Source organism: Myxine glutinosa, chromosome 14 (genome assembly GCF_964187855.1).
Source record: "Myxine glutinosa chromosome 14, kmMyxGlut1.1, whole genome shotgun sequence".
Taxonomy (NCBI): Eukaryota; Metazoa; Chordata; class Myxini; order Myxiniformes; family Myxinidae; genus Myxine; species Myxine glutinosa.
Window position 1 is genome coordinate 12,419,783 of NC_136274.1, and position 22,220 is coordinate 12,442,002.

General features: G+C 45.7%; 2 protein-coding genes across 2 annotated transcripts in view; one reads left to right on the forward strand and one right to left on the reverse strand.

Annotated features, from left to right (window-relative positions):
- The window catches only part of PI4KA (phosphatidylinositol 4-kinase alpha), a 261,370-nt gene that overhangs the window by 41,063 nt on the left and 198,087 nt on the right, over nt 1–22,220 (forward strand). Inside the window, exons 15-20 of the mRNA XM_068135196.2 lie at nt 5,327–5,456; nt 10,347–10,442; nt 10,564–10,747; nt 10,881–10,984; nt 11,444–11,612; nt 15,230–15,280. Coding sequence (XP_067991297.2) covers nt 5,327–5,456; nt 10,347–10,442; nt 10,564–10,747; nt 10,881–10,984; nt 11,444–11,612; nt 15,230–15,280 — 734 coding nt within the window. The remainder of the gene's footprint in view (nt 1–5,326; nt 5,457–10,346; nt 10,443–10,563; nt 10,748–10,880; nt 10,985–11,443; nt 11,613–15,229; nt 15,281–22,220) is intronic.
- The window catches only part of SERPIND1 (serpin family D member 1), a 35,835-nt gene continuing 28,733 nt past the window's right edge, over nt 15,119–22,220 (reverse strand). Inside the window, exons 7-8 of the mRNA XM_068135198.2 lie at nt 16,116–16,263; nt 15,119–15,640 (exon numbers count right to left, since the gene is read on the reverse strand). Of these exons, the coding sequence (XP_067991299.2) occupies nt 15,449–15,640; nt 16,116–16,263 (340 nt within the window). The 3' untranslated portion in view covers nt 15,119–15,448. The remainder of the gene's footprint in view (nt 15,641–16,115; nt 16,264–22,220) is intronic.

The window sequence follows — 22,220 nt, forward strand, 5'->3', positions numbered from 1 at the left end:
TGTTTGATTGTTCTTAAGCTGACCAGGTGTCGTCTATTTTAAAACGGATGCACCAGACTTCCACCAGTTGCTAGATTAAAAAAACGTTTTGCCTCAAAGGTGGTTGGTATTCTACTTTAAAACATTTAAAGCCGGAGTCCAATCTTTTCCGACGACCTTGGGGCTGAGCTACACCTCGACCGGTTGGGCTATTCAACCAAAGGTGTGCCAGACATTACCTGACAAATCCACCTCCAAACCGCGTCTTCCTTAAGATCGACATGCGTAACGAGTTCACCTGTTTGGGGCATAATATTTTCTTGTCTGAAGCACGAGGGTGCATCCCCACCATCTATCCACTCCTTATTTTATTTTACATACAAAGTCGAGACTCGCGTAACAGCTAACACATGAAACACATAAAAACATAAACAGAAACACACATGAAACATATAATAAAGGGAGCGGGAGACAAGAGTGGGAGAGGGAGGGAAACACACAAGCACAACAGCAGTGGAGAACAAGGACATCATGAGATCTGTGGAAGGGAGATCTGTGGATAAGATGTGATCTGTGGAAGGGATCAACACAGAGGGCTGGGGTGGGGTACACGGGACAAACAACTTGGACACTACAAGGACTTTTCAGGAAATAAAACGGAATTTGAAGGAGGTGGGATTGGGGTGTATTAATGGGGGTAGAAAAGATCAAGGTTTTGGATGGAGGAAGATAAGAGATGGTGGTGAACAGCTGTTTTGAAGACCTGGAGGGAGGAGTGGGATTGAAGAGAATGAGGGAGTTTGTTCCAGAGGCGGGAGAAAAGAGGAATGAAAGAGCGAACGTGAGAAGAGAGTCTTGATTGTGGCAGTTTTGGCATTATCAAATATCGACAGGTTGCAACTCATTGGTGTTACATGTGTACTGAGGCACACAGTTTATATAAGCCCCAGGCTTCAAGCCTTCTGGCCTATAGGATAATTCCTTCATGGCCCGGTGGATTTGGAATCGATCCTAAGCTATATAAACACGATGATGTATTATAAGCAATGGTCAATGGTTTGGCTTCATTGCATAACCCAAGTTGGTATATTTTCGAGGCATCGAACAATCAAGCCAGCGTCCTGTGCCTATACACCGCCCACATTTGCTTTCTAATTATTTCGGAAGCGAATGAGGCTGTGCTTGTACATCATCCATGTTATGTTTTTATTATTATGAGGCAATAGAGGCTCACCTTGTACACCGTAGGTTTGTACATTTCACATTTACTCCTGAAACGCACCAAATAAATCCTGCTCAACGTTTTTACCCGTTCATGTTTGGAATCCCATTTTGATTTGCCCCAGTTTCCCATTCCCTTATTGCAAATAATTAATCGGACATAATCCATTACCTTGTGTGTATAGTCCTCTGTGTTGTGTTGAGTTTTGTGCACCTGCCATGATACATCGTTAAGATACCCATCGTTACGATATGACCTCGGCTGACAAGATGACCTCAAGGTACCCACAATCTCTTCTAAGCTGTCTCGTCTGGGTTTGAATCTCGACCCAGTTATAAAACGTTATCCTGGTGTTTCACAGACAGGGTGAATCATCATTGTGTTCCGTCCCTCTGATGGACGTTAAACTGGACGGTCCCATCTGCCGGCATGAGTTGATGGACGTTAAAGATCCTCACAGTGTCATAGGTTGAGGGAACAAAGTTGGAGGAAAAGAGATTGAGATGGGAGGATTGTGTGAAGAGGGATATCAGTCGGGTAGGGTGGGGTGGTTGGAGGGTAGAGAGAGATTTGGCTGAGGACAGAGGGGAGTGGAGGAGCATCGTGGTGAAGGCATGGCAGGACCTTGGTGCCATTGGACCTCACCATTTATAGAGGGAAGAGGAGAAGACACTTCAATGTCTACGTGTCAAGGACAAACCGTGCTTGGCTGTGCCGTGCCTGTGTGCTGCTGGCAAGGGCAAGTTTCACGGATGGAAGAACGTTCCTGCAATCTGTGCACCGTGGCCTGTCAGGCTGTACCTGTACCTGTAATCCTGTATGTAATATTCCAGTATGGAATGTAAATTGAGACCGATTAGACAACCACAGTCAGACACTACATCGCCATGGACTCTGTTCATATTCAAATTATTTATTATATTGTCCACGTAAAACATGGAAATTTTTATTCCACTGGCAATTCAATTCAAATTCAAATTCAATTGACCGGGCGGCTCAGGAAAATTGACGACGGAAAAGCCTAAGCACGTGACTTGAATGATGCAACTTCGATGTAAAGTGTACTGTATTTTATTTATCCTCTTCTTTTGTCACTATGATAAATGAATGCCTAAAGAAGAAGAAGAAGACGAAACTGTATTCTTTCTTTGTGCTGTTCAGAAGTACTGTACTTCCAAAATATTTGCATACAGTGCTGTGATTCATATCAATATTGTAATTCATTTTACACATCTAATTAATCATTGTAATTCATGAGCTTTAAGCATGCTAGTGGTGATAAGAGTGAGCTTGTGGCTAAGAAAATGCGTAAAACTGAATTTTGAGGTGAAATTGGATGTTTTACGCAGAATGGCAATCGTGCTATCGATGTAGGTCGGCACTTAGGTTAGCCTTACCTTCAACAACCGTACGTACAATTTATAAAAATGCAGGAAAAATTGTGAATGTGCTAAACATGCTACACCATTAACATCCAAGTTGATTGGGAAGCAAAGGAGCTCTTGCATGTAAAAGGTGGAACGTATGCTGGCCACGTGGATGTTGAGAATGACATGTGATGAACTTCCTCCTGCCTTCCATCCTCCTCCATCTTATTATAACTCTCCTCTTCTCCTTCTCCTTCTCCTTCTCCTTCTTTTTCTCCTTCTTTTTCTCCCTCTCTCCTCCCTCTCTCCTCCCTCTCTCCTCCCTCTCTCCTCCCTCTCTCCTCCCTCTCTCCTCTCTCTCTCTCTCCTCTCTCTCTCTCCTCCCCCTCCCCTGCCTCTCTCCTCCCTCTCTCCCCCCTCTCTCCTCCCTCTCTCCTCCCTCTCTCCTCCCTCTCTCCCCTCCCTCTCTCCCCTCCCTCTTTCCTCCCTCTCTCCTCCCTCTCCCCTCCCTCTCCCCTCCCTCTTTCCTCCCTCTCTCCTCTCTCTCTCCTCTCTCCTCCCCCTCCCCTGCCTCTCTCCTCTCTCTCTCCTCCCCCTCCCCTGCCTCTCTCCTCCCTCTCTCCTCCCTCTCCCCTCCCTCTTTCCTCCCTCTCTCCTCTCTCTCTCCTCTCTCCTCACTCTCTCCTCTCTTCTCTCTCTCTCTCTTCTCTCTCTCTCTCCCTCTCTCCCTCTCTCCCTCTCTCTCTCCCTCTCTCCCTCTCTCCCTCTCTCTCTCTCTCTCTCCCTCTCTCCCTCTCTCACTCTCTCACTCTCTCACTCTCTCTCTCTCACTCTCTCCCTCAATCCCTATTTCCTCCCTCCTCTCTCTCTCCTCTCTCTCTCCTCCCCCTCCCCTCCCTCTCTCCTCCCTCTCTCCTCCCTCTCTCTCCTCCCTCTCTCCTCCCTCTCCCCTCCCTCTTTCTTCCCTCTCTCCTCTCTCTCTCTCCTCTCTTATCTCTCTCTCCTCTCTTATCTCTCTCTCCTCTCTCTCCTCTCACTTCTCTCTCCTCTCTCTCCTTGCTTCTCTCTCTCTCCTCTCTCTCCTCTCTCTCCTCACTCTCTCTCCTCTCTTCTCTCTCTCTCCTCCCTCTCTCTCCTCTCTCCTCTCTTATCTCTCTCTCCTCTCTTATCTCTCTCTCCTCTCTTATCTCTCTCTCCTCTCTCTCCTCTCTCTCCTCTCACTTCTCTCTCTCTCTCTCCTCGCTTCTCTCTCCTCTCTCTCTCCTCTCTCTCCTCTCTCTCCTCACTCTCTCTCCTCTCTTCTCTCTCTCTCCTCTCTCTCCTCTCTCCTCACTCTCTCACTCTCTCTCTCTTCTCCCTCTCCCTCTCTCTCCTCCCTCTCTCTCTTCCTTTCCCGACCACCACCACAGCATAATTTACACAGTTGTACTGTACAGGGAGGGTGGCCGCAATGTCTTGTCATCCCTTGTAAAAATTGTGCCATTGCCTTTGGGGCTTCACAAAGAGATGGTGGCACAGCAGGACTACACAACCACTGATGGCCTTAAACAAGCAGTGAGATTTGCTTTTAATCTTACCACCCCACAGATGCTTCGGAAAATGTGCCACAAAACATGGCGCAAAATTATTCTCCGTAATGACAATGATGGAGCATAAACTTAAGGCTTGTGACGCATGCTTTAAATGTGTATAAAGTAAAAGACTGCTGCAAATGTATGTGCTATAACCTGGAGGACACTTCAGTGGTGTCAACTCGATTGACAAAAGGCAATTCCACAATTTTTAAAATGGGGTGACAAGATATTGTGGCCACCCTGTCCTTTAATAAAAATGTTTAATTTCAATTTTTTCTCCATTATGATGTCTTAATTCGAAAAGTGCAAAACTTCATCCGATCAAGATAACATTTCATGAGAGTCATCTCGGGATAAATTGGTGGAGAAAAAATTATTATGACGTCATCGGTCACGTTGTTTGGCCGCCATATTTGTTTTAACACAAAAGACTTAAAAACCACTAAACCATGTCCGGGCGAGGGTCTGCAATCTCCGATTGCTCTTTCTTGTTCTATTGCTGTATTTCTTATGGGAAAATTTATTCGATTTAAGTCGCATTTTTCAAGAACGCATCCTAGACGTAAATTGGGATATCCTTGTATATTACATTGGTAAATGGTAGCACACTGAGCAGTAAAAACGAATTATGTAATGCTGGACGTTTTGAGATCAAGCTATTTTGTTCCTCAGAGGCGTTAAGAGTGGTGTCGTCAAAACACCGAGTTACATTTCATTAGGGATGGGTCTTCATTGTGGATTTGTCAAAGTCCTCACCAATCACAGTGCTCCTTGTGTTTAACTTATTTTATGGCTTTTGTCAGTGTTGTGCTTGATTACAACATAATGCTGTCGACGTGTCCGTTGATTGACTTCTCACAGGAATACAAGGCCTCGGTTATCTCATGGTTCACCCTTGATGAGAGTGTTTGTGCGTACATGTTTCAACCAAGGACATCTTGTCTTGTCGCCTTACCATGTGGTTAACTGTTTCGATGTTTGGCCAACATACTTGGCTTCACAATCCTCGCAAGGAACATTGTAGATGACTTTTTTTTGTCTAAACATACGTACTCGGATGTTGTAGATTTAAACATAGTTGAGATGTGCCGCTTCTGGTGAATAAAGGCAAATAAAAGAAATCTTAAATGTCATTCCTCTTAGACCCGTTGTCATGGCTTTATTTTTTATTTTTGTTTCAACAGGTGGAAATGACATAAAAATAAATGTTACGAGTGAGTTTGCGGAATCGACTGTGAGTGTAATATCCAGCAAGAGAAGCCAGCCTGTCATGTATGAACAACTGAGGGACATCGCCATTGATAACATCTGCAGGTATGAACAAGTTAATTTTGAAATCTGAACCCCATAATGGTATGTGTATATATTGTTGAAGTCATGGGGTTTATCCGGTTGCTTGTTTCGAATCCCGGCGAACAGTTTCAAAGCGGTCGCGGCGCCTGACTGATTCAGTCTTCCTGGGCCGGATTACATGTCTGTCTGCCAAAATACCGTGCCTCGTGGGACCACCGAGCCAGGAGATGTGCCACACTCATCAGTGCTGTATGCCCATTCTGAATAACGGCCGAGCGGAGTTGTTAGGCATAGGCACTAACAGCAATCAGAACCACCAAAATTCACTCTGATACCAAGTGTTTTAAATTGTATTTGAAGGAACACGGGGCGGGAATGCAAAAGGAAGCAAAACAACCATCAAACAATTAGCCCTTAACCATTAAGGCCTCTTCCATTCCACAGGAGATAGAGTGGATAGACAACATAGAGAAAGACAGACCACAAACTGCACCTGGTTGGACACAGATTGATCCAAGTGGAGACACGGACAGGCAGTGAACCATTCCTGGCTAATGACAGAAGTCAGCACGAAGGGGAGAGTGGGCATGGCTGGCTGTATGGGTCATGGCTGGAGGCTTGCAGCAGCAAAGGACTTGTTCGTGGAGAAACCCCGAAGCAGCTCACACACAAGTTCCTCATCTGGTTCCTCATGCATCTCGTCTGTACATCTCCTCCGTGCCTCAGCTTGCACCCCATGTTTATAGCTTCTGCCCCCACCCACATTAGTGATGCATTTACCTCCTCCCGGCTTGGCCGCTATTGATCCGGGCCCACTTCATGGGTGGAGGCAACCTCCCTCCGACCTTTCACCCAGGTGGCCCTGGTTCTACGAGGTCAGTCGGTATCATAGGGCAGATTTTCCCCACATAAACTTGTGCCGACGGCCTGTTTGAACATTTTAAACCACATAAAAGACAGATTCCAAAAGTAATAACATTAAAAAGGTGGTTCAAGGGATAGTGGTTTTCGACAAAAACATTTGGGGAAAGGAAGATAGATAACATATTTCTATAAAACGACGCATATCTTGTATCACAATTAAATTACCTCACGCGTACGGGGGTGGGAGAGTGGAAGGGGGGGCTGACATACACTACATCACCAAAAGTATGTGGACACCCAAACATCGAACCAATGTATGTGGACACCCGAACATCGAACATCTCATTCCAAAATCATCAACATTAATATGGAGTTGGTCCCCCCTTTGCTGCTATAACAGCCTCCACTCTTCTGGGAAGGCTTTTCACTCGATGTTGGAACATTCCTGCGGGGATTTGCTTCCATTCAGCCACAAGAGCATTAGTGAGGTCGGGCACTGATGTTGGGCGATAAGGCCTGGCTCGCAGTCGGCGTTCCAATTCATCTCAAAGGTGTTTGATGGTGTTGAGGTTAGGGCTCTGTGCAGGCCAGTGAAGTTCTTCCACACCGATCTCAACAAACCATTTCTGTATGGACTTCACTTTGTGCACAGGGGCATTGTCATGCTGAAACAGGAAAGGGTCTTCCCCAATCTGTTGCCACAAAGTTGGAAGCACACAATCGTCTGGAATGTCATTGTATGCTGTGGCGTTAAGATTTCCCTTCACTGGAACTAAGGGGCCTAGCCCGAACCATGAAAAACAATCCCAGACGATTATTGCTCCTCCACCAAACTTTACAGTTGGCACTATGCATGCAGGCAGGTAGCATTCTCCTGGCATCCGCCAAACCCAGATTCGTCCATTGGACTGCCAGATGGTGAAGCGTGATTCATCACTCCAGAGAATGCGTTTCCACTGCTCCAGAGTCCAATGGCGGCGAGCTTTACACCACTCCAGCCGACGCTTGGAATTGCGCATGATGATCTTAGGCTTGTGCGTGGCTGCTCGGCCATGGAAACCCATTTCATGAAGCTCCCGACGAACAGTTGTTGTGCTGACGTTGCTTCCAGAGGCAGTTTGTAACTTGATAGTGAGTGTTGCAACCGAGGACAGTCGATATTTTATGTACTATGCGCTTCAGCACTCGGCGGTCCTATTCTGTGATATTTTATGTACTATGCGCTTCAGCACTCGGCGGTCCTATTCTGTGAGCTTGTGTGGCCTACCATTTCTTGGCTGAGCTGTTGTTGCTCCTAGACGTTTCCACTTCACAATAACAGCACTTACAGTTGACCAAGGCAGCTCTAGCAGGGCAGAAATTTGACGAACTGACTTGTTGGAAAGGTGGCATCCTCTGACGGTGCCACGTTGAAAGTCACTGAGCTCTTCAGTACGGCCCATTCTATTGCCAATGTTTGTCTATGGAGATTGCATGGCTGTGTGCTTGATTAGGGGCCATTCAAATATTGCGTAACGCTTTTTTTCCCGAAATTTGACACCCCCCACCCCCTCGTAACGCTTCGTAACGTTCGGCCAGACACCCCCTAAGCGTTACGTAACGTTCGGTCACTACACCCCACCCCCCGAATATACATTTTGCGATCTACTGCTTGCACAGACCAGTGCAACGGCAACCTCTGAAACATGGTGGGGGGGGGGGGGGGGAGGGGCGGAGTGTGACGGGAGAATTTAGGGTTGGGGGTTGGGGAGGAGCTTAGTCATTTTAGTAGTTGTTTACTGGCAAAATAAAATAATGTGATATATAATATAATCCCAGGAAACTAGCATAACAATATATGTTTATCCAGATTATAAATAGTTAAAAACTGTTTTACACTTCTTAAATTTCAAAGAAAAAATAATCAGAAACAAAGCAACATGAACACCTAACCCGGAAATAGATGTGAGCACCGGCAAAATAGTAATCAGCCTAGAGTAACACGCGATCGTTGCTGCGGCAAAGAACATCTGTTTTGCGCACTGCGTGCACCATAGGTTGAGGTGATTATGAACGATTCGCCAGGTGGGGTTGCAAGCTGGGGTGACCTTTACCTTCCGAAGAAACGCCATTTTGTCGGCAGTCGCGTGATTGGTGGGCAAACGCATGAACCACACGCATTTCAAGCATGGCGGCCATGAATATAAAAGAAAAGCTATATAAGAGTTTAATCGACGGATTTTCCAAGGCAAACCCCTCAACTTCTACTTCTAGCCGCACGACGACAGCGGGAGCTAATGTGCCTGGTGGCGTACCAGGAGAACGAGCCGGTCCTGGAATGGCTAGACGATGATGGTGTCGACACTGAGGGGCTCCAACTTCCACAGGAGCAATCGATCGAGTCCGGTACCCCGATACTGACCACCGAAGCACGCGAACCCGCATGGGAACTGGAATAACTTACGAGACCCTAAGAGGCTATACAAACAATTCGTTGTGGCGTCAATATTATAAAGAGTAATAAAGAGTACTAAATTTAATACAGTTAAATGTGGTTTCTAGTTGTGACTTCGACTTCAGTATCAACATGGTCTCAGCAAAAATGGGATGAGTAGTAATCCCACTTTTGGTTTTAAAAACTTAGATCACTACTGTTACGTAACGCCGATGCGAACACCCCCCCACCCCCTCGTAACACTTCGTAACGCTCGGCCGTACACCCCCCCACCCCCCATAGCGTTACGTAATATTTGAATGGCCCCTTATATATACCTGTCAACAATAGGTGTGGCTGAAACAATTGAATCCACTAATTAGAAGGGGTGTCCGCATACTTTTGGTCATGTAGTGTGTGATGCTCGATTGTCCAAAGTGCCGTTATCTCATGTTTTCTCATGTGATTGAGGTTTTTATTGTGACACTGACCTTTCACCTTTGAAAATAATGTGGTATCGAAAATTTATAGGTGATTGGCACATTGGTTTGGAAATGTACAAGGAACAAACAAACAGACTTGCTGTTTTATGTACACTTGAAACACCTGCTCTCTCCTAGAGCAGGGTTCAGGTTTGATTTCCGGTGCTCATCCCAAGTTTCCCTGCTGGCATTTAAAGTTTATGAAGTGTGGACTGGCATCACAGACCAGGTGGTGCAGGTGGTTTAATTACCCCCTCTCTAAAGGTCATAAATAAGTCGGCTGGATTTTTGCTAACATTCCTATATTGATGTAGTCATTTTACTTTGATTAGCTCAGTTTATCCACCAAACTGTGGACTTGGAATTCAAAACACAGAGGCGCTTTTTTCAAATCTCACGATTGTGCCCACATCAAATCTTACATCCATGATCAGCAGGATGGAAGATGAAGAATACTACAGAATTTTGATAATTATCTCCACCACCAAAGGTGGATGGAGGGTATGTTTTTACCCATGTCTGTTTGTTTGTTTGGCGGTCTGTCTGTGAACAAAATATCTCAAAAAGTTGTGGACGGATTCAGACGCAATTTGGCAGAGGTATTGTATGTGACAAGAACGTAGATTTTTGTGAAGATCTGTATTTGGATCCGGCTAGTAGAATTTTTAAAGTGATTCTCCACCATTGAGAGACATGGCCAAAACCGACATATAGCAGGATATCTCAAAAAGTTGTGGACGGATTTGGACGAAACTTGGTGGACAGGTTGTGTGTGTGACAAAAACGAATCAATTTGATTTTGGTGAAGATCCAGATATGGATCTGGCTGGTAGATTTTTTAAGTGATTCTTCACCATTGAGAGATAGAGCTAAAACCGATACATGTCACGATATCTCAAAAAGTTATGGATGGATTTGGATGAAACATAGTGGAGGAGTTGGTTAGGTGACAACAACACGCCGATTATATTTTGGTTCAGGTTCAATTCCAGAATTTTGGTTCAATTTTGGTTCAGGCCCATCAGTGGGATACAAAACATAAACTGTGCAGCCTGGCGGAGGTATGCGCTCTACCAAGTGCCGTTATAGTTTTTATCTGCTTCTCATCACCTGGTTATTTACGCATTCTTGGTTTGTTTGTTTTCCTTTTAGGGCACTTAAAGTGGGAGTCACAGAAGATTCGGTGTTAGTGGAAGCTTTTTTGGCCACATTGTCTAATTGGTTGTACAAGTCTCAGGAAAATGAGAGGTAAGTGTGGATGACACTTTGTGTTTTCATAATATCGATGAAAGTAGCTAAGTGTTTGTGCACTTGGAGATTGCAGTTCGGCAGTGTTCTTATGGGATGCATTTTATTGGGCACGGTGCAGAGATAGACAGTTGATTCATGAGCATACCATCCGGGCCCTTGGACACATCGCCGTGTCATTGCGAGAGACTCCGCGAACAATGGAGTCAATCCTGCAGATCCTCCAGCAGAGGTTCTGCCGTCCTCCTTCACCTCTGGACATCCTCATCATAGACCAGCTCGGCTGCATGGTTATCACAGGCTCTGTAAGTAAAACGTGACTTGTATGAGAATCAACGTGGTGCTTTAATTTGTGGCGTGGGGACTGTTCGTGATGTCTAAAAGTAAGGGTTGGTGAAATTAAAGTTTTTTGTTTGTTGTTATTTTATTTTATTACAGCAAGGCATTTACCAGGAGGTCCTGAACCTCTTCCAGCAGATCAGTGTGCAGGCCAGCTCGTTGGTCTATTCATCGACAAAAGACCAAAGGGATCATGGTTACAGGTGTGTACTGGGTGGAGGTTATCCCAAGTCTGGTGGGAATTTTATGACTTTTTCATTTTTATTTTGGTCTTGTGCTTTTTTACGAGATCTTTCAAGAAACTTGAATAAAAACATACTTGCGCAAGGGGTAAAAATCCCTTTGGTTCATAATGCTAGTCATATTCAAATGCAATTTAGTTTTCCCTCATGGTGGACTTCGGTGGTGAAATCTGTGCCAATATACCTGCACAAAGGCTTTGTCCATAAATAAGGAGATGTGGCCTAATGTATCTCTCAAGAGATGGCACGATTCATGTTGCATGCCCCCTGTTGGCATTGCTCAATAATGGCATTTACTTGACACTTTTATTGCACTCGGAATCATATCGGAAGCAGAAAATTCAAACATGAGGTCATTAAGTCTGAGATATCGAATCCTACCTTTTTATTTCATGGACACGGCTGTGTGTGACCCGACAGGCACTGCTCTCTGGCAGTGATCAATGCTCTCGCCAACATCGCGGCAAACCTTCAGGGTGAGAACATGCTCGATGAACTACTGATGAACCTGTTGGAGCTGTTTGTCCAGTTGGGCCTGGAGGGAAAACGGGCGAGTGAGAGAGCCAGTGACAAGGGTCCTACCCTGAAGGTGATCAATGGATCTCAATCTTTGCATTATGTTCTCAGTGTTGGCTTATGTTTTGCTGCTAACGTCTTCTTTGTTCCTTCATTTCTTTCTTTATTGTGATTTTTAAACATCTCTTCTCTTTAATCCTGTTGAACCTTCTCATTGAGCCTTTCCATGCCTTTCACATCTTCAACCAAAGTAGTTGAATGCATCTCCCATGTGTTTGTCACCGTGATAAACTGTTGTTATTTTATTTTATTTTTAAAGTTTAGGTTTTTTTATTGGTTTGCCATTCTTGATATTTGTCACATAATGCTGTGAATTTTCAGGTTCAAATCCCACATCCTATATTAATTTGTACTTTTTCTAAACTACTAGCGTGGATTGGCTCGCTACGCTCGCCTCACCACACGTTGCTGCAGAGGCATGGGCTTGTTTTAACTGAGGATAATGACCTGTCTGAACTTTTTTTTTTATAATATTTTTTTTGGTACAAGATCGAGGCTTGTGAAAGAGCTAACATTAATCACACAAAAAGTCAAACCGACACATAAAACACAAAATAAGGGGAGCGGTAGACAAGATGGGGAGAGAGGGGGAAGGACACAAACACAACATTTGAGAGCAGGGACATCGAGAGATCTGTGGGAGGGAGAGGGCTTGGGGGGAGGTGGGAGAGGTATAAAACATATGGACACTGCAAGGACTTCCAGGAAAGAAGTTCGAATTTCGAAAAAGTGTGTCTGGGGTGAATTAGCGAGGGTAGAAAAGATCAAGGTTTTGGATGGGGGAAGATAAGAGATGGTGCTTTATGGGGAGATAAGAGGTGGGGAGAGAGGGGGATGGAACTTGAGTTTCTGTGTTGTTCTAATTTAAACCAATCATAACACAAACATTTATTTTGTACAAATGTATTTGTAATATTGCTGATATTATTTATTCGTAATGTATTTTTAATCTAAAAAGGTCCAAGTGGTGTAAAGCTCTAACGTCTAAATGGTCAAGGATCCAAGCTGGTCTAATGGGTTCAAAGGATCTTAGGGGTCTTTTGGATCTTTTGGGTCTTTGTGGTCTTTTGGGTCTTTGTGGTCTTTTGGGTCTTTGCGTCCTTTTGGGTCTTCACGTCCTTTTGGGTCTTTTTTGGTCATTGGTGCCTTTGTGCTATTAATGGTCTTGGGGGAACTTAAAGGGTTTTCAAAAGTCTAAGGGGTCTCAGCAGTCTGAAGGGTCGAAATAAAATTTGAAGAAGAAGACCTTTTGGTCACAAATATACATACATAACCATATACGTTGGCTCCATTATAATAAGATATACATATTTTCAAGTGTTTGTGTGTGTGTGTTTGTACGTTAACCTTTCACGGCTGAACCACATCTAGAGGCCCCACATTTTGGGTGTGGGTAATTCAGAATCTGGGCTAGGTTTTTAGTGCTTGCACGTTGGCCTTGAAGTCCGTCTTGAGGCCAACATATCATTCATTTCTGCTGTCTTTTTTTTTTCTTTTTTCTTTTTTGTATACAAGATCGAGGCTCGTGAAAGAGCGAACATTAATCACACAAAAAGTCAAAGACCACACATACAACATATAATAAGGGGAGCGGTAGACAAGATGGGGAGAGAGGGGGAAGGACACAAACACAACATTTGAGAGCAGGGACATCGAGAGATCTGTGGGAGTGAGAGGGCTTGGGGGGGGAGGTTGGAGAGGTATTGTATAATGAGATATGGAGGGAGAGATAATGGACGGATTTAGAAGACATAATATAATGGAGGGAGAGGTATAATATAATTACTTGTACAGACTTGGCATTTAATATGGAATATTTTTTTGTGGGGGTGAACTTACTTTTCAAGATGACTTAGAACCAAAAGTTAATTGGAATTATGTTGAAATTATTCTAGATTTTGTTAATGTGACCTTTAAAAGAAACAAAAACCACATTTGACATTTCGAAGCAAATAAATTGATCCTTGAAAGTGATGTAAACTGATATTGAACTCAATTCACGGACAGTACTGTGTTAAACTTCTGTGCGTTTTCCAGAAGTATCTCTTTATTTTGCACATTAGCCCAATTTTTTTTAAAACAAAAACAAAAGTTGAATTACGACTGGGATTACGGACAGTAAAATTACAGTTCAGTACTTCGTGTAACCCCGAGCATTCAGGAGAGCACGTAGACGTTGAGGCATGCTGTTCACGAGATTTGCCAAGGTTTGGACAGGAATCGCTTGCCGTGCAGTTACAATAGCCTGCTGCAATTCACGCACAGAGGCGGGCTGCTGGTCCAAGTTATCGATTTGACGTGTTAATTCTGCCCACAAGTTCTCTATCGGATTCATATCCGGGGACATGGCAGGCCACTCCATATGCTCTACACCACGGTCAGCAAGAAAGTGTTGGATCATGCGAGCACGATGAGGCCGTGCATTGTCATCTTGGAAGACAAAGTTTCCTCGAAAGGCTGCACGAACAAATTGAAGCAATGTTTCTTCCAGAATGGCCCTGTGCTTGAACTGGTTCAGGTTTCCATTCAGAACAGCCAGGTCAGTTTTGCCCCCTGCATGAAAAGCAGCCCAAATGGTCACCCCACCACCTCCAGCTTGGACTCTTGGCACTATACAATCTTCGTTGTAGGCTTCATGCACTTGTCTGTGCACTCGGACGTGGCCATATTGACGATAGACCAGAAATCTAGACTTGTCACTGAAGATCACGTGATTCCAGTGTCCTGGCTGCCATTGACGGTGCTCTCTGGCCCACTGCAATCGGCGCTGGCGGTGTTGTCTGGTCAGACGTGGCTTTCTCAGGGGACGCCTGGCACGATAGCCTGCTTGAACCAGTCGTTGGTTGACTAGCCTTCTGGATACAGGCACATTTGTCAGTTGCTGCCACTCAGACCTAAGCCGATTAGCTGACTTGGTACGGCCATTGCGGACTAACCGGTGCAGCTGGCGATCATCCCTCCTTGTGGTTCTGTGGGGACGTCCTGACCTCGGTATTGGAGTAGGGACACCCCTCTGAGCATTTCGTTTCAGGATCTTTGACACCTGACCTTGAGTGATGCCATACTGCCGAGCAATAGCACGCTGTTTCATGCCGGAATTTCGTAAAGCCACCACTAAATGACAAACAGCATTGTCAAGTTGACGGACCATCTCCAGGGGAAGCGGCAATAACCTTTGTAGATGTGCAGCAGTTGTTTTCCACTAATACAGAACGCAACAACCCTTATATACCCGATTGTGAAGCCAATCGTCAAATGTGCCTGTCTGTACATTTTGTCATGCCACCTGTGATATAATCCTGTTATTGACTTCTTGCTGCGACAGACAATCAGTGACATGGTTCTTTTAACAAATAAATCACTGAAGCGTAAAAGAAACTCACCAGATTGATATACCGAGTTCAGAAACTAAACCCAAGTCAAGAAAGAAAAAATATTCCATATTAAATGCCAAGTCTGTATAATGTGAATATTTTCTATGCACCGATAAATTTTCTTTTCTAATACACCGACACCGAATAGATAAAAAAAATTGCTTTATAATGTCACGTGACGTAGTATGAAACTTTACTACATGATGCCACATTGTATTGAGTGCACCGATTATAATAATATCTGTTTTACTTCCAGGCTTCAAGCAGTGCGGGTAACCTGGGCGTTCTTATCCCAGTCATCGCTGTGGTGAGTTTATTAAACTAGAACGTATCAACAAGAAAGCATTGTATATATGATTGTGTTAATATTTTGCCATCTATTCATGTTGCACAGCATAACGTGAATGCATGGCACCGTTTTGTAAGACGTGTAGAGGGTACATTTTGAGGGTAGGGGTCCACACTTGCTAGAAGTTCACGGTTTGAGTGGGTTGGTGACTCGGCCGACAAAAAGCAGGCTCATCGTGGGATGATCGTAAATGGCGAAAACGAAGGGTCGGTCGGCCAGGAACCTTTCCTGTGTAGTGAGCGGTGTAAATCCAACCGAGGTGACGGCTGCGGCCGCACTTCCTTCCTCATCCACCGTGATAGATCCCTGGTGCAGGATCTTAAATGTAGGAACAAAGGAGGGAAGCAAAGGAAGAGATGGGCTTTTTTGTGGATACAATTGTTTACACGAGCCAATTGTTATCCCTTCTGTGTTATTATTTTGGATTTTAACCCACTATTCATTAGGAGGTGCACATTACAAGGATCTCCTGTGTTATTATTTTGGATTTTAACCCACTATTCATTAGGAGGTGCACATTACAAGGATCTCCTGTGTTATTATTTTGGATTTTAACCCACTATTCATTAGGAGGTGCACATTACAAGGATCTCCTGTGTTATTATTTTGGATTTTAACCCACTATTCATTAGTGAGGTGCACATTACAAGGATCCCCTGTGTTATTATTTTGGATTTTAACCCACTATTCATTAGGAGGTGCACATTGCAAGGATCTCCTGTGTTATTATTTTGGATTTTAACCCACTATTCATTAGGAGGTGCACATTACAAGGATCGAAACTTGTACTCACTGTGTCTACTCGCAGCTCGGGATTGCTGGAGATTCCCAAAAGGTTGGCGGGTTGTTCAAACAAGTCTTTTATTCCGAGTTCATGTAAATGCTTCTCGAGGTTGTACTTCTTGTGCACATGGAATTTTGGAATAACCACTTGTCTTGATCTGTCAGAGGGATCAGGAATATGTTCAGTTGAGATCCCTCGCCCCCACAAACAGCATGACTGTATTTGACTAATTTTGTCGTTTCCATCATTTGTTTTTTTTTTAATCTCGATTGTTTTTTCAGCTCATAAATGGTGAAGAATCACTTTATATGTTCTCGTATCTAGATCCGGATCTTTACAAAAATCTAATTGATTTGTCCTTGTCACACACCCAATCTGTCCACCAAGTTTTGGCTGAATCCGTCCACAACCTTTTGAGATATCTTGCACACAGACAGACAGGCAAACGGGTAAAAACATAAGTAAACCTTTGGTGGCAAAGGTAATTAGGCCCCACCTTGCATCACCACTTTATACATTGTTAGGCTTTACATCACTCAAGAAGAGGGGAACAAATCCATTATACATCGCCATTGATTAGCTTGTATTAGCAAGATTAGCAAGATTAGCTTGAAGGGTAGAAAAGCGGGAGGGCCGACGGGAGTTGTGGGAGATATGTTGAAGGCAGCAGGAAGTTGGGGTGTGAAGAGAATGACAGAGATCTGTAATCTGGTGGTGAAAGAAGGCCGCATTCCAGTGGATTGGGAACTGAGTACCCTCGTCCCTCTATACAAGGGGAAAGGTGACCCTCTGGAGTGTGGCTCGTACCGAGCGATAAAGTTATTGGAGCATGGAATGAAGGTATTGGAAAGGGTGTTGGAGAGGAGGATAAGGAAGAAAGTGAACATCGACGAAATGCAGTTTGGATTCATGCCAGGAAGAGGAACGACAGACGCGCTTTTCATTGTTAGGCAGTTGCAGGAGAAGTACATGGAGAAGAGGAAGAAGTTGTTTCTTGGGTTTGTTGATCTGGAGAAAGCATTCGATCGGGTTCCACGCAAAGTATTGACATGGGCATTGAGGAAGTTAGGAGTGGAGGAATGGTTGATCAGAGTAGTGATGGCAATGTACAAAAGAGCACGCACAGCTGTAAGGACGAAGGACAGAAACAGTGGTGAGTTTGAGGTGAAGGTGGGAGTGCATCAGGGGTCGGTACTAAGTCCACTACTATTTGTAGCTGTGATGGAGGTGCTGGCTCAGAACATAAAGGAGGGTTTACCGTGGGAGTTGTTGTATGCAGATGATCTGGTGTTGATTGCGGACAGTATGGATGGACTGAAGGAAAAGATGAACACGTGGAAGGAATGTATGGAGACAAAAGGTCTGAAGGTGAATATCGGAAAGACGAAGGTGATGGCAAGTGGTAAAGCATGTGGTGAGGTGGAAAGAACTGGGAAGTGGCCCTGTGCTGTGTGTAGGAAGGGTGTTGGAGTGAACTCCATTCAGTGTACAATGTGCGCTGAGTGGGTTCATCAAAAATGTAGTGGTCTGAGAGGGTCATTAACCAGTGTGGCAGCTACATTCAAATGTAAGGTGTGCACAGAGGGAGCTGCAGATGGAGGAAATGTTGAGTTGGATCTTGGAGACGGCGTGAAGCTGGAAGGTGTGAAAACATTTTGCTACCTCGGAGACATGCTGAATGGAGAAGGTGGATCAGACTCGGCAACGGTTGCTCAAGTGAGATGTGCATGGAAGAAGTTTCGGGAACTGAGTGGCGTGCTGATGATGAGGGGTGTGTCGTTGAAACTGAGGGGAAAGGTGTATGCTGCATGTGTGAGAAGTGTTATGATTTATGGGAGCGAGACATGGGTAATGAACGTAGAGCAGCAACGAAGGTTGGAAAGGGTGGAAATGCGAATGGTTCGACGGGTGTGCGGAGTATCGTTGAGAGAGAGGAAGACAAATGATGAATTGCGAAAGATGATGGGAATAGAGCCTGTGATTGATGCTGTGAAGAGGAACAGGTTGAGATGGTTTGGTCATGTGTTGAGGAAGGATGAAAGTGACTGGTTGAGAAGAGTGATGGAAATGAATGTAGAAGGAAGTAGAAGACGGGGAAGACCGAGAAAGACTTGGCTAAAGATGGTGGAAGAAGAAATGTGGGCAAGGGGATTAACAAGGAGAGATGCAGAAAATAGGGCAAAATGGAGAAGATTGTCATGGGGACCGCAAGGCTAACCCCCGCTCTAGCAGGGAAAATGGCCTTTAAAATGCATGTTGTTGTTGTTGTATTGATTAGCTTGTATGTCGTTCATAAAGAACGAAGATTGGGTGGGCTAGTTTGAGTCGTGTATGTCGGTTGGCGTTAGGGTTAGTTTAGGTTAGTTAGGGTAACGATGTCAACGTTGTCACTTACAACAACATCATTTGTCCCCCACCCCTCCAAAAAGGTCGGAGACATGCGACATTAAAATGAGCTCTTTGTCCCCCGACCCTCCGACAAGGTCAGATACGGGGGGACGGGGGGGGGACGACGACATTGATATGATATGATCTCACGACATCATCCGTTCATGTACTTTTGTGTATGCGATATTTCAAAAATCGTTCAACATTTAGCTTTCATATTGCAGATATGTATTTCTCATGATATGATCTCACCCTGGTTAGTAATGTTGGAATGGGGGTAGGTTGGAGGGAGTAGAGAGAGGGGACATGGAGTGGGACGCTGGTAAGGGATAGGGTTTCTAGGATACAGGCAAGTAGAAGTAGAGTAGTGAACAGACAGGGAAGGGATTGACACTGAGGATAGACAAAAGGAACGATTAATGAAATACAAACATCCATTGCAAGCTGGGGATTTTGATATGTTCAAGTCAGAGATACGTTTGAAAACATCCGAGGAGGGGTGGAATAAAGGCAGCTTAGAGATTGGAGAAAGGAAGTAAGAGATTTAATTTTTAGATTCGGAATGATTGAAAGAGCGATTTGAAAACAGTCTTTTGAAAAGGAAGAAGAGTGAGTTGTAATACAGTCACGTGAAAAAGTAAGTACACCCCATGTAAAGTTTTGACTTTTTCAACATATTTCAACATACAGCTATTTGATCTTCATTTCAACAGCATTGCTAGATAAAGGTGATATAATATAACAAATATCATGAAACATTTACATCTTGTAGTCCATTGTATAATTTAAATAAACATAAATGCAAATTTCGCATGTGGAAAAAGTAAGTACACCCTTGGCTCCAATAGGTGGTATTGCCCCCTTTGGCAGAAACAACCTCAAGGAGGTGTTTCTTATAACTGTCTACCAGTCTCTGACATCGACTGGGAGAAATTTTTGCCCACTCCTCCATGCAGAATTCTTTCAGCTGTGCGATGTTTGAGGGGTTTCTTGCATGCACAGCTCGTTTCAAATCCCCCCACAACATCTTGATGGGATTTCGATCCGGGCTTTGACTTGGCCATTCCAGAAACCTCCATTTCTTTCTTTTCAGCCATTCCTTGTTGGATTTACTGGTATGTTTAGGGTCATTGTCATGTTGCAAGGTCCACCTTCGGTTGAGCTTCAACTCTCCGACAGATGGCCTCACGTTATCCTCAAGCACCCTCTGGTACAATGAAGAATTCATAGTGGATTCTATGATGGTGAGCTGCCCAGGCCCTGATGCAGCAAAGCTGTCCCAAACCATAATATTTCCACCACCATCCTTTACAGTTGGTATCAGGTTCTTGTGGTCAAATGCTGTCTTTGGTTTTCGCCAAACATGTCTTCTGGTACTGTGGCCAAATAGCTCTACCTTTGACTCATCTGTCCAGAGCACATTGTTCCAGAAGTGCTGGTCTTTGCCGAGGTGTTCATTGGCAAACTTGAGTCTTGCCCTGATGTTCTTTCTGGACAGCAAAGGTTTCCTCCTGACACACCTCCCATGTAGATCAAATTTGTGCAGCCTCTTTCTAATGGTAGACTCGTGCACTTTGACATCAACAGTGGCAAGAGCTACCTGTAGGTCCCGTGATGACATTCTGGGGTTCATAGAGACTTCTTCCAGCATCTTGTGGTCTGCTCTCGGGCTGAATTTGCTGGGGCGGCCTGGCCTGAACAAGTTGGCAGTTGTTTGGAATCTTCTCCATTTGTAGATGATCTTCTGGACAGTCGAATGATTGATTTCAAATTGTTTGGAGATCTTTTTTAATCCCTTCCCAGACTCGTAGGCACTTATAACCTTCTTTCTGAAGGCCTCAGAGAGCTCTTTTGATTTAGGCATGGTGACGCCGCACACTTCAACAACAAAGAGCAAACCAAACGAAATGTCTGAGGTTTAAATAAGACAGGTTCCTCCAAGATCCTCTCTAACGATGTTTTAATCATTTGCACCTGAGCTGGTGCACCTGATTCTAATTTTAGGTATTTGAAGTAGTGATAAATGTAGGGGTGTACTTACTTTTTCCACATCCGAAATTTGCATTTGTGTGTATTTAAATTATACAAAGGACAACAAAATGTAAATGTTTCATGATATTTGTTATATTATATTGTGGCGGACACGAAAGCACTGACGTGGTGACATCACCCCGCACACCAAGTGGGGGTGGGCCACGCCCGGGAGAGAGGCGTGGCCTCACGATATACACGGGGCGCGCAGCCCTAAGCAGCTCAGTGTTACAGTGAGCTCTTGAATAAAGACTCTTACAAATTACCGCGTTGTCCGCTTCCTCCTTGCTTACAAGTAGCGTGCGTAACACCGCGCTTTACTGGTGACCCTCGACGTTGGATCTGCCGTAGCGATCCTTCCAAACACGACGCCATTGCCATGGCCAACAACGCGATGTCGGTTAAACTTCCCGAATTTTGGGAGGCCCAGGCCGAAGTTTGGTTCGTCCAAGCCGAAGCCCAGTTTCAGCTTCGGCGCCTCACCGACGACGACACGCGCTACTGCCACGTCGTCGCCTCCCTCGGGCCCGGCACGGCCGCTCGAGTTGTGTCCGTCCTTCACCACCCACCGGACGGCCACAAGTACGAGGCACTCAAGCGGCTGCTCCTAGCCACGTTCGACCTCACGGAGGACGCACGGGCCGACCGCCTCCTGGATCTCCCCGAGCTCGGCGACACGCGCCCGTCGGTCCGAATGGACCATATGCTGTCACTGTTGGGCGACGAAGCCCCTGGTTCTCTATTCCGGGCGCTTTTCCGTCGCCAACTTCCAGCACAGGTACGCCTCGCGTTGGCCGGGACCGTGCTAACGGAACCCCGAGCATTGGCCGCCGAGGCGGACAGGTACTTCGCGGCTTCGGACACGCGGGCGAGAGTCGGTGGGGCCCACCTCGTGGATCCCGAGGCCAATGCTGATCCACAGCATCAGCTTCCACAGCATACACAGCATGCTGATACGCACCTCGTGGCTGCTGCCACGCCCCGCCCACCGCCGCGGCGAAAACCGTCACCGCGGGGAAAACCGCCGGCTCCACCGGCCTGGTGGAGCCAGCCGCGCTCCTCCAGCTCCACCACCTGGTGCCGGTTCCACGCCAGGTTCGGCCACGAGGCTCGACAGTGTCATCCGCCATGCTCCTTCGACAGGTCTGGAAATGCCCGGGCCGGCGCTCGATAGTGGCAATGAGCGCGGGCCGTTCAAACAGCCTGCTGTTCATCACGGACACCTTATCCGGGTGCCGTTACCTGTGCGACACAGGAGCGCAGGTGAGTGTCGTTCCTGCCGGTACGTCGGACAAGCACGCCACGGGCGGGGGCCCCGCGCTGCTTGCCGCAAACGGGACGCCCATCCGTACGTACGGAAAACGCTGCCTCTCTCTGCGGTTCGGAGGGCAGGTTTTCCGATGGTCGTTCGTCACCGCCGACGTGCCCATGGCATTGCTTGGCGCGGACTTCCTGTGCGCAAATGGGCTCCTGGTCGACGTAAAGCACAGACGTCTTGTCCAGGCCGAGACGTTCAGCTCGCTCGCTTGTGCGCTGCCCAGCTCGTCGAGCAGCCCACTGAGCGGCTCACCGAGCGGCTTGCCAAGCGGCTTGCCGAACGGTTCGGTTCCGGCCACGTTGATCTATACGCTTCCGGCAGCGGACGAATTCACCCGCCTCCTCGCCGGCTTCCCGGCCCTCACGCGGCCCACCTTC